This window comes from Cydia fagiglandana, chromosome 14, assembly GCF_963556715.1.
Source record: "Cydia fagiglandana chromosome 14, ilCydFagi1.1, whole genome shotgun sequence".
Taxonomy (NCBI): domain Eukaryota; kingdom Metazoa; phylum Arthropoda; class Insecta; order Lepidoptera; family Tortricidae; genus Cydia; species Cydia fagiglandana.
Genome location: NC_085945.1, coordinates 12,150,622 through 12,163,865, shown reverse-complemented (window position 1 = coordinate 12,163,865; position 13,244 = coordinate 12,150,622). Strand labels below are relative to the sequence as shown.

The window sequence follows — 13,244 nt, the reverse complement described above, 5'->3', positions numbered from 1 at the left end:
TTCAGGAACAGCTGTAATTAGGAATTAATTTACTACTATGCAATTAACGACATCTATTGGGGTTATAATGTAATCGTTTGATGAATGTCTACACTCATTGTCCGAAGTATACTCGGTGATTACAGCTCTAAATGGAAATAAAATCACAATCGATACTTAAGCTCTCAACTAGTGCTGTGGTGTTGCCATACTTAAATTTATTTTAGCTTGATTCGGACCGCTTCCGAGTTAATGCCCAACTGTCACTATCGTAGTGTGTGAAACGAAATCGCACGTTACGTTATGCGAGTGTGCGACGTCGCGAATGCTGTCTGTACGAGTAATTTTTGCTTTGTACGTTTTTATTTTTATAAATAACCCATGTAAATTATGTGATTATGAAAGTAATAGCCCCTAGTGATAACGATTGTGGTAGAACAACGCGATGGCCCTCAAAATACGTTGTGTTTTCTTATGCTATGTGAACCAGTGCAATCGCTCGTCACTACGGTTGTTTGTCAATGACGTCTGCGTTTAGCGCAGCGAAAAGTGGAATTTTAGTTTGATTGTGACAACTAGTGAAAACATAAATAACACAAATCGTGTTAACCGTTGAGTGCTTGTAAAATGGATGAGTGTGTTCCCGAGAGGAGACTTCTTCTATCAACGGGGGCCGTCAAAGGTGGCTCATGAAGAAAGGGTTAGTTTACCTGTTTATGTTTAGTTTTAACTCGTACGTTTGTATGTATGTGCGACTAGCATAGATGCTGCTGATATATAATTACAGCACCAGTGTCATAGTGTAATAATTAGTCATAAAACATAGGTATAGGTTATGAGCTTGTAGTACGTTGTTTACTATAGCGAAGAGTCGTTTTTGAAGCGTTTACAAGCTTCTTATATTACTAGCAAGGTTCTATTACTCATATAAAGCTTAAATACCTATAGTAGTTTCAGTATTGAGGCTGGGATGTGTTATTTTTCTTTTGTTACTTTCTCTTATCCATTCAGTGAATGGTGTGAGGGAGACGAGTAGACGTGCCCGCGTGTGTGTGGGAGCGAGACGTCGCTCTACTAGGCGATTATACTGGGCACTATTAGTGTCCACACATGACATCTTACCTCTATTACCTTATTATTCATGATAATGTGGGTATTTATATCTAGTAGAGATAGTACTATGTTGTTACACAAGGTGGATGAGGCAACACTATTTTATTTGATGTGATTATACACTGACCCAGCTTTGGATCCTTTTATTTAAATTGCTAAAAGTACTTGATTGTAATACTAAAGTGATACACTTGGTATCAAATAGGGACTTAATCAGCTTGTATTTGAAATGTACGTTGTGACCTCAAACTCTGCATCTCATTAGTTAAATCACATCAAATCTTGTAAAATCTATTGCTATTCTAATTTGGTTTTTGACTGTCTATTTAAAAGTAAAAGAGAGTCTTACTGTCAATATAAGTATCCTATAACCTTTTGTATGTGTTTGGCACACACAACTTTTATTGTGAGGAAATACCTAATTAAATTTAATTATTTGCCGGCATTCTTGTGTGCAAAGTAGGTAAAAACCGTATAAATACACGTCCGGGGAAAAAATGTGATATATGCCAAATGTCCAGGTTTTTTTGGTCTTTGTTTGGGTTCGGCGAATTTAAAGATGGCAGCCCTACCCATGACAAATGTCCCTGCTCATCACACCGTACAGCCCTACCCATGACTCAGGAACAAATGTCCCTGCTCATCACACCGTACATTCCACGGGCTGTCCCATACAAACGCATTCTATTTCCTGTGTTGCGACTTTTTTTTTGGACATTTAAAGCAGGCGATTATTTTTCTGCCCATATTTTTGACCATTTGTCATTGAAAAGGAAAATCTTCAGAAAATTCGCGTTTGTATGGGACAAATGGTAGACAATTTCATGGAATGCTCCATCATATGCCTTTACTGGTATTTGAACCCAAGACTGTTGGCTTTATAGGCAGGGTCACTACCAGGCCAGACACATCTAGGGATCTCACTTTGTAAGGTTTGGTACCTTAAGGTTTGGTGCCACAGAAATCCAATTCATTATACCTACTTCATTTCTTCTCTGCATTGATAGTCACAGTTGTTATATATAAAATTATATATTTTTTTAATTTTAAATATTATACATTTATTTAAAATATATTTAACTTTTCAGTGTAGTAAACTCAACATATAACTGTAACTTTATTTCACTATATGACTATACATACATGTATATTACCTATATGATGGTTAACATTTTTGGAAGTCTGTCCTTTTTACCTTTAGTGATTGGTATGTCAAGGGCTATAAACCTGTTCTGGTGTCATTTAATAAAGATCATTGTAAATCATTGCATTGCAAATTTATAAATACGCAAAAAATTCTGTCTGGCTCTGGTACCTCTTCACACTTAATCTTGGAACAAATGTAAGTTATAATAGATAGTTTAATGCCGGACGATGGACATAGGATAGTTTTTAGGGTTCCGTACTCGAAAGGTAAAAACGGGACCTTATTACTAAGAGTTCTCTGTCCATCTGTCTGTTCGTTTGTCACCAGGCTGAACTCATGAACTGTGATAGACAGTTGAAATTTTCACAGATGATGTAGTTTTGTTGCTGCTGTAACAACAAATACTGAAAACAGAATAAAATAAATTTTTAAGTTGGGCTCCCAAACAACAAACGTAATTATTATTGCTGTTTTTTGCGTAATGGTACGGAACCCTTCGTGAGCGAGTCCGACTCGCACTTGACCGGTTTTTCATCAATGATCATCATCATCCCATGCAAATGAAGTGGCGGGCAGACACTACAATACTAATAACTTAATATGTTTAGTTTTTGTTAAATGTCATGACTATGAAATGAATCTTCATAGGCAGAGTTGATAACAGCCTCCTAGCCTAGTTGGTAGTGCCTTTGAAGCAGTGGGTCCTGGATTCAAATCTTAGTAAAGGCATTTCTTTGTGTGTTCATCCCAAATATTTGTTTCTGAGTTAGAGATGTTTTCTATGTACTTATGTATTTATTTATACATATCTATTATTACATGTCATCGTGTAGTCCCCACAACACAAGCCGTATTGAGCTTACTGTGACGCTAGGTCAATTTGTATAAGATTGATCCATAATATAAATTAACTTCAGTCAAAAATCACGTTTGTTGTATGGGAGCCCCACTTAAATCTTTATTTTATTCTGTTTTTAGTATTTGTTGTTATAGCGGCAACAGAAATACATCATCTGTGAAAATTTCAACTGTCTAGCTATCACGGTTCGTGAGATACAGCCTGGTGACAGATGGACGGACGGACGGACAGCAGAGTCTTAGTAATAGGGTCCCGTTTTACCCTTTGGGTACGGAACCCTAAAAAGAGATGCTTTGGCTTAGCCGGAAGGTTTTTAAACAACAAATCAAACACAAACCTCCTTCCTGATTTCTTTTCTAAATTAACATCTTAATTAACATAAATTCATATTAATTACGCTGTTATGTCCTTCAGCTCTGCTTACCAACATAACAGAGATAAAGACCATAAACAGTTTTGATTAGATTAGATAGTTGAGTAATGTTTTGTCTGCTGGTGTGACTGGTGTAAAAGTTAAGGTGTTAAGATCTTGAAAATCATGATAGCAAATATTAAGGATATTATTACCTGGGGGCTGTCCATAAATCATCCAAAATCATCCAAAAATCATGCTTCGAATGACCCCGTTTCCTCCTACGTCATTCTGTATATAATAGTAAGTTAGATATTTATTATTATATTCTTTCACTTAGCCTCTTAGCGGAGGCAGTTATGAAGTTGACCCAAAAAATTTTTATTAAGCTATGAGCTTCATCACATATGTTCCTTGAGTAATTCTAAGCATTTCAAGCCTGGGAGGCATTAAGAAATGTGCGTCTACTCGGATTAGTAATGGATTCAAACTTTCAACCCCTTTTTAACCCTGTTAGGGGATGAATTTTACAAAACGCTGAAATTACTTTTCCTGTCTTTTAATAATATCCCCAAATACAAAGATTCAAGTCCCGCGTTCGAAATTTTTTTTGATATCCATACAAACTTTCAACCCCTTTTTCACCACCTTAGGGGATGAATTTTCAAAAACGCTGAAATTAGTTTACTTGTATTTTAATAATATATCGCTTTACGAAGTTTCAAATTCCTAGCTTAAAATAAAACTTGAACCCCATACAAACTTTCATCCCCTTTTTAACCCCCTTAGGGGTTGAATTTCTCAAAATCGCTTCTTATCTCTTGTACACTTTATAAATGTAATCTAGTGTGCAAATTTCAACTTTCTATCTTTTGTAGTTTCGGCTCCGCGTAGCAAAAATCTCCAACCAAATTTTTCACCTTTTTACGTTTTTCTTGTAAAATTACTATGAAACTGAAAAAACCAAATATCAGCAATGAATTATACGTCTTTGGTTTATACGAAAATGATACCAAACTTGCCCTTGTAGCTACCAGGATCAGAATAGATTTTTCTTAAAGATCCCCCACCCTCCCCGACTAGACGCACGCTTCTTTTGGCCTCCCAGGCTAGAAATGCTTAGAATTACTCAAATATCAGATGTGATGAAGCTCATAGCTTAATAAAAAAATTTTGGGTCATGTATGGCAGCGTTACATAACTGATTCCAGTATCTTGAGGTTCAATGTCTTGATACTAGTACAAATTACCATTGCATTCTTATTAAATGCAACAGAGTTGCTTTTGCTTTGTTATGTTTGATTTTAAAACAAAGCAGAATCAACTCTATTTTCTAATACCATTCATTCAAATTTTCCTGGCAATTTTTCTTGTATTTGAGGCAGCTAGAGGATAAGTTACAGAATGGCCTAGTCGGTAGTGATCCTGTCTATGGAGCCGATGGAACTGGGCTCAAATCCCGGTCAGGACATTTATTTTTATGATGAACATGTTCCTGAGGCATGGGTGTCTTCCTAGTCTTCCTACTACCCAATCAAACTGATAAATGTCAGATTGGGTAGTAGGAAATTTGTCCGATCAAACAGTCAATATCAAATCGGGTAGTATGAAGATTGCCCAATTAAACTGGCAATGTCAGATTGGGTATTTGGATTCAACTGTTTAGCTATCACGGTTCGTGAGATACAGCCTGGTGACAGACAGACGGACGGACGGACAGCGGAGTCTTAGTAATAGGGTCCCGTTTTACCCTTTCGGTACGGAATCCTAAAAATGAACACTAACTGTTTACGTTTTACAGTTTACGCCGTTTATTGTAGAAAAAATCTTGATCCATAATGGGCGCAGTTTCCGGCAAGTAATTGTTCAGGTTTATTAATCGTTAACTATTACGTTGTTCGATAGTTAGTGGGCAATTAGCGCGTGCGCAGCCTTTTACTGAGTTCGTTGAGTAGATTTCGATTAGATTTACTTGGTTTATTGCTGTAAATAAATTTGAAGTAATGGATTAAATCACAAAATTGGCATTCATTGATAATGTATGTATATTTGTGAAGACATTAATATACCTTAGTCGAGTTTAGACAAATTGATACTTGTTCAGAACCATTTCAATTTAATTACGTTTTCAAAAAAAAAAAACCGTATAAGAGCGAGTCGTACTCCGTACTTAATACATCATCTGTGAAAATTTCAACTGTCTAGCTATCACAGTTCATGAGATACAGCCTGGTGACGGACAGACAGACGGACGGACAGTAGAGTCTGAGTGATAGGGTCCCGTTTTTATCCTTTTGTTACGGAACCCTAAAAACTATACAACAGACGGGAAAAAACTTGCTTGTTGCCGATTAAAAATAGTTAGTTTACAAGGGGGCAAAGTTGTTGTTTAACCGCTCGTGCTAATATTGATACCCAAGCAAGCGCAAGATTCCAAAATTGAACCACGAGCGTTCGAAAAATGGAATCTTGAGCGTTGCGAGGGTTTCAAAGGACGAGGGTTAAACAAAATTTGCCCCCGAGTGAAACAAACAATTTTTCACCACACCAACCCGAAGCAAATATTAAATGTAAAATATCAAACAAAAAATATAATTTATAAACACTCGATAGCTAGTTAATGTCAGGTTTAAAATCAGTGGAAAAACATCAAACATCTTAATTTTGATTCTCAATTTAAGTTAGTTTAAATGTACTTACAGTAATCTCAATCCCGAACTTGGTAAAAGGGAAGCCAGTAGCCGGTATAGGACCACCCGGCATTGTTTGTTTTCGTTTCTAACTAGCTACATCTACCTAGGGTTGCCATACGTCGGGATTTCCCATGACATGTCAAGATTTTTGGTCCCACGTCAGGATTGCGGATGCCACTGGGACTTGGTGAGTGTTAGGGTTTTTTTAGAAAACTCAACTTTTTCACGACAACTCAACCATTAGTCAGCTTGGATTTGGGCAGAGGAAAGGGAAGGTTGATATGCTGTATCGGGGCGCGTTATGGGGCTAGTGTCCCGCGAAAGGTTTCGAAATAAAAGGAAGAATTATATGAGCCTTATTGAGCTTTTTGTGGGACTTACTCAATTCGTGTAAAAATGTCCTATAATACACAATAATTATTTACGTTTGTTTATTTTTGTGGTAAAGCGTGGACGACATCGAACGGGGAAATTTTTAAAGGAATTACACTGAGAGAAAAATCATCACCAGGAATTAAAAAACAGTTCTGTACTGGGGGAAAAAATGAAGTTTTAGTAATAATTATGGACGTTTCACTATTTCTGTAAAGTTTATTTATTTCTACAAACAGCTCAGTAATCCCAAATATAATTTCAACAAACATATAGGGTACATCGCCAATTACTAGCCACCCCCCAATTACTGGCCACTTAATTTGATTTCTATTTATAGGTGAACAAAGTTCATTTTAGTATATAAGGTACGAAAATCCAATTATTAGCCAGTTTTCAATTACTGGCCACCTATTCCAAAAATGAATTCTATTTACAGATAAATAAAACTCATTTTCAGTATAAGGAAAATGGCCAGTAACTGAAATTTATCCACAACCCACTCGTTCAATAACTGGCCGCCTCTTACAAAAATGAGTTCTATTCACCTATACACAGAATTCATTTTAGTATAGGTGGCCAGTAATTGAAAACTGGCTAATAATTGGCGATGTACCCTAATAGAAATTGCAAGAACTAATAAAAATTACAAAAGTCAATTTGTTCCTATTAGTTAACTCTCCTTGTCCCCGGATTAAGTTTATTTTTGTAATTCTAAGTGTATTTTTGTTGTACTTTTCTCTCAGTGTACCAAGTATGTCTAGGAATTGTCAGGATTTTTGGGGCCATGTCCGGGCTTTTGTCAGGATATTCAATATTTTTCATATGATAACATTGATATCCCTACATCTACTGGCATCACTAACTGACCATCAGTGAACCTTATGTCTTTTCAATAAGGCACAGCATCAGTTACCAGTGTTCACGATAACCTGCCTCCTTTCACCTGTACTTTTATAGGCGATAGAGGCTTAGCTAAGCACTTAGCACTTCAAACGCGTTTGCTCCAGAGTTTTTTTACGCTTTTGAGGTCATTCGAGTGGATGGGATTGTTCACTGTTAACGAACATGAAACATGATAATAAACTATAAAAATAAGCGTAGGGAAAAAACCGGCCAAGTGCGAGTCGGACTCGCGTTCCAAGGGTTCCGTACATTACTAAATTTTTAACAATATATTTTTTATATATATATGTGAAACGCGAGTGAATTGCTTTTAAAAAACCTGTAGGGGTCGGATCAAAAACTAAGTAATTGGTCCGACTCACGCTTGACTACATATTTCTAATAGGTTTTCCTGTTATCTATTTTCTTGAATTACTTCTAAACTGTTTATTCTAAAATTATAAAAAAAATATGTTTGAGATTCTCACATTGAGCTCTTTCATTTGATACGTGTAACACGATATAGTTTGAAAAACTTTATTTTTTGATTTTCTCATTTACCCCCCAAAAGTGTAATTGTTTAAAATTCATGTTTAAAATTCATTTGTTTACGATACATATGTGTACATATGGTCCAGTAGTTTCTGAGAAAATAGGCTGTGACAGACAGACAGACAGACAGACAGGCGCACGAGTGATCCTATAAGGGTTTCATTTTTTTCCTTTTGATGTACGGAACCCTAAAAATTATTTATTATAAAGCTGTTATGATAGGCTTGTTGTTCAAGTAACGTAAGTCCAATGTAATAAGCAAACCCCGTAATCAATTTTGCAGTTCGTTGAAAATAAGGGTACCCAAGACAAATTGAAAATGGTAATATGTACCTGGGACTGTGGCATCTAAATCGGTTCAGCTGTTTAAGCGTGAAGAGGTGACATACAGACAGAGTTATTTTCGTTTTTATAATATTAGTAGGGAAAGGATAAACCTACTTTAGGCCTTAGGAAGATTTTATATAAGGATTTTTGGCCGGCAACTCCTACAATACAAATTTCTTTATTGTCAAATAACAAATGATCCATTTTTTTGTTAGTGTAGTACTTACACATTAAATTCTAATGTCTTATTAAATTAAAACTTAGATAATCTAAATTTGTTTTGACAAGCTTGACTAATCCAAATATTATGGGACAGTCCAACCTGTCAGCTGAAGTATTCAGAATACGATTGTTACTGTCCCTCGAACAGAATTAACTCTTTAAAAAACCTTCAACATATTAATTAAATTGACAGCAACACAAGTTTCACAGCTCACAGAACCCACAAAAGTGCAGTGAAGGATTAACAGTTTATAACGCAACCATAAAAAGTTCACAGACCATAAACTAGGGACTGAGATTTGACGCGCTGCAGCAGCTGGCTCGGCGATTCGAGGAAAACTCGTAAAATTATTAAGTCCACCATTAACTGACTAAATAATGCGTATCTTAAAACAACACTTGGGAGGACACAGCTGATATCCATGTGTGTGTGATACTTTACTAGTCACGTAATTCCTTTGAGCCTTTCTCGAATAAATCATCTTAATGTAAACATGCGATAAACGTGTCTTTCTGTGGCTAAATAAAATAAATGTACGTACAGTCGCCATCAGATATATCGGAGCGGCCAAGGCGCTCACAAATATCTTAACACGCCTCTATTGTCAAGGCGTCAGGGTGCATGTTCAGATATTGTGAGCACTTTGGCCGCTCCGATATATCTGATGGCGACTGTACGAGTAAAATTGAATTGAAAACTTGAGCAAAACCTGTAAGTTTATACCTATTTAATCTTACGCTCTGGATGTTATTACTGTTGCAATGAAGCGTGCATATTGTTCACAGTTTTAATATATATCGTCTTACCTAACTCATTTCATTTGACAAACAGTACCACATTGTCGATTGTCGAGTACAAATTTTTTCATGTTTTGCCTCGTAATATAACTGTTTGCCCTTGAAGTAACAGTGTTGTGTTCAAGCTTTAGTCCGAAATGATTAATTAAATAATTCATTAAATCGTATTTAACTAATAGAAAAACTTGAGTAGGTAATACAGTCGGCGACGGAGTTATGTTTACATTTTTACCTACAAAGGAGTCAGATGCAAAATTGTAAACATATCTTTGATATCGAATATATACCATTCATTATCATTATCACTATTATACAAATTAAATTATGCCTATACAATACGTTACTTGCAAATTTGAACTTTACCCAGCACTATTCAGTACACGCGCACTTAACATCCCAATGCAAATAGTGTTGCCGAAATGTTTCTTAGAGTAAGAATGGTGCTTCAGGACATGTTCGAATAGTTGAGGTGAATAACCCCCCGGGCGGGCTGCCAAATCGCGGGTCTTATGTTGCAGTTACTTCCCTGCTTACACAAACTATTACATAGAGGTATAGTACGATTGTCTAGAACAATAAAGGCCGAGCCACACCGGCTTGCGTGTGCGTGACGTGCGCGTGTGCGTGCGCTAAAATGTTGGAGCTGCACACGCACACGTCACGCAAGCGGTGTGCCATCTCTCATAAGGATCTGTATACTACAACGACGCACGCGCACGTGCACGTCACGCACACGCAGCCGGTGTGCACAGGCCTTAAAGCATGCCAAGCTAGACATAAAGACAATCCAGGACAGAAGTACCTGGCGTTAATTAATTAGGAGAACCGACCCCACCTCAAGTGGGAAAAGGGAAAGAAGAAGAAGAAGAAGATAGTACGATTGTCTAGGTATCCTGGCTATGGCTGCTTTTCCATTGAGGCAGAGATGAGAGGAGAGGCCGATCAATCAATAGCGTTGATTCCTGCACGTCTTCCCTCATCCACAGAATAAATAATAGTACTAGGTACAGAAGACTCGCTTTCAAAACGCGTCTGTTACGATCAGGACAGATATGGCCGCTAGGTGGCGACAGCGCCACGCGCGACTTATGGCTAGCCACCAAAATTGGTGTGGAACGTATGTACTTTTAGCTACCTGTACCAAAGCGACGAGATCGCGGAGTGAGCCACGCTTGCCTCATCTCCAATCATCGCTGCATCAGTGGAAAGGCCGCCCATGGATCCTTAATGTTACATAAATGCCTTAATGTAATCAATTTATTCACGCAAAAGCAAAAAGTTATTTATTTATAATAGATGCGATGATAAAGTCGCTAAGTAAAGATGTTATGGCGTAGCGTAATGTAACAAGCCCTTGAGAATCAGTTGTCCCTAGCCGTTATTTTGACATTTGTGTTTGTTAAATTTAACAGAGGTTTGCTAATTTTTATGATAAAGGGGTAAATTTTTCAGGAAGGTTCTATACAAAAAAACCTGATTTCATTGCCCTTTAATGTAATATACATCTAGCAAATACTAAAAAGTACGGCATCCTCGGTGGGCGAGTCCGACTCGCACTTGTCCGGTTTTTACTACAGTCTTTTCTAATTGTCAATAAACCCATCGCAAATATGCAGTGTTTTGTTGTCATATAAACTTTGTTACCATACTTTTGGCCTGGGGCGTAAGTTCTAACAACAGAACTGATACAAATATTGCATTGTCACGTTCACGATACGTTACCGTTAAAAAGGGGCGTAAGAAAGGACATAATGTGTTCCTAAAGGCCCCTTACCTAAGGAAGGTCCTCACGTCTATCGAAAATTCGAAAAGTAGGTCACGTAGTTTATGTGACCGTTCTAATAGGCCAAATTCCATTACAATTTGATCGCTTCCGATCTACTGTTAGACTGCTGAACGTTGAAACTGATAAAGGAACTGAGAGGGTACCTTTCGTTTCTTTATAATTGCACTATACTCTTGAAATACTGTAGAAGTGTTATTTAAGCATTGTAGGTATATATAATCATCATCACCCGGGCGCTGCCCTCCTATCATAGGTACACAATAAATAATAGTACTAGGTACAGAAGATTCACTCTCTAACAAAACGCGTCTGTTACGGACAGGACAGATATGGCCGCTAGGTGGCGACATCGCCACGCGCGGCTAATGGCTAGCCACCAAAATTGGTGTGGAACGGATGTACTTTTATTAGCTACCTGTAGCAAAGCGACGAAATCGCGGAGTGAGCCACGCCTGCCCAGGTGTGTGTCTATGTTTCATGTTTAATTTCCATGAGGTTCTATATCGAGTACAAATGTACCTAATGAGAGTCTTAAAATTTTCGAGCCTTATAAGTTGTGACTAAAATACAACCGCAGGGTATACAATGTAGATTGCATTTTGCAGTATATAAGTATGCAGTTTTAATGCGACCTTCTAGTAATCGGGTATATAAATAATATAATGATAGGTGGTGGCCCTGTTTAGTGACGCTTTTGTCGACAGTTGTTTACTGATAATTTTAAAATTTGTTATTTAAATGTCCATTTTATTGTTTAATTGAGTCAACAGATGGTCTTGATCAAAGAAACTAGCTACAAGAACAAATATAAGGATTTTAATGTGCTTTACTGTATGTAGTTTACCAGCAGTAAGTAATACTTATAATATTAAAAAAAAACCGGGCAAGTGCGAGTCGGACTCGCGCACGAAGGGTTCCGTACCATAAAGCAAAAAAAAAAAAAACGGAAAAAATGCAAAAAGAACGGTCACCCATCCAAGTACTGACCACGCCCGACGTTGCTTAACTTTGGTCAAAAATCACGTTTGCTGTATGGGAGCCCCACTTAAATCTTTATTTAAATCTTAATTTTGTTTTTAGTATTTGTTGTTATAGCGGCAACAGAAATACATCATCTGTGAAAATTTCAACTGTCTAGCTATCACGGTTCGTGAGATACAGCCTGGTGACAGACGGACGGACGGACGGACGGACGGACGGACGGACGGACGGACGGACGGACGGACTGACGGACGGACGGACGGACAGCGAAGTCTTAGTAATAGGGTCCCGTTTTACCCTTTGGGTACGGAACCCTAAAAAATATGATTGAGAAGCCATAGAGATACGGATAATTATAATAACTTTAATGAATAAAAACTATTAGAGTATTAGTTGACCGTAATCCGAGAACATGATTAAATATAGGTACAAACAGCAACACAAACCTAACCTTATTAACCTGGACCTTATTACAAAAGGCATACGGTCCACCGATAATCAATTAACACTTAACAGTGTGGGTTATGACTGATGGTACATTAACAATCATAAGTTTACTTAAGCTAATTAAAAATAATTATGTTTTATTAACTTGCATGCGTAAATTAATTCAACACTGTATTTATTATAATATTTATGCTACAACTTGTTGATATTATTAATGAAGTCAAGAATTAACTATTTAATACAAAAACCGGGTTGTAGTCATTACTTGTCTGCGGTTTATATGTATTATGTAATAGGTTTATTTAGTAGCATTCTGCTTAAAGTAGTTCGATACGCTACGGTAGTACGGGACGGAGGTCACGTAGCTCTGGGGGTCTACCGCGAACCACGTTCGACGTGTTACCTCCCTGTCACACTTATGTACGAATTTACAAGTGCGACAGAGAGGCAACACGTCGAACAGGGGTCGCGGTAGGCCAATAACAATAAGGTCAATAATAAGTCTGTCTAGACGTCTGTCTGCTTCCTAGCGTCCTACTCATTCTCGATTAACTTAAACAAATTGGATTGAACTTAGGAACAACTTACCTAGGATACGTGTATTACTACCAATTACTTAAATAAGATCGAATCAGAAATGGGGAGATCCGTAGACGAACTAAAGTCACCGACATAGCCCACCGGATTAGCAAGCTGAAGTGGCAATGGGCAGGCCACATTGCGCGCAGAGA

The 13,244-nt window shown here is 37.4% G+C and overlaps 1 protein-coding gene across 1 annotated transcript in view; it reads left to right on the top strand.

The window, feature by feature from the left end:
* The first annotated feature begins 239 nt into the window (after positions 1–239).
* LOC134670778 (AF4/FMR2 family member 3) overlaps positions 240–13,244 on the top strand; it is a 311,066-nt gene continuing 298,061 nt past the window's right edge. The window contains exon 1 of the mRNA XM_063528591.1: positions 240–679. Within this exon, the coding sequence (XP_063384661.1) occupies positions 669–679 (11 nt within the window). The 5' untranslated portion in view covers positions 240–668. The remainder of the gene's footprint in view (positions 680–13,244) is intronic.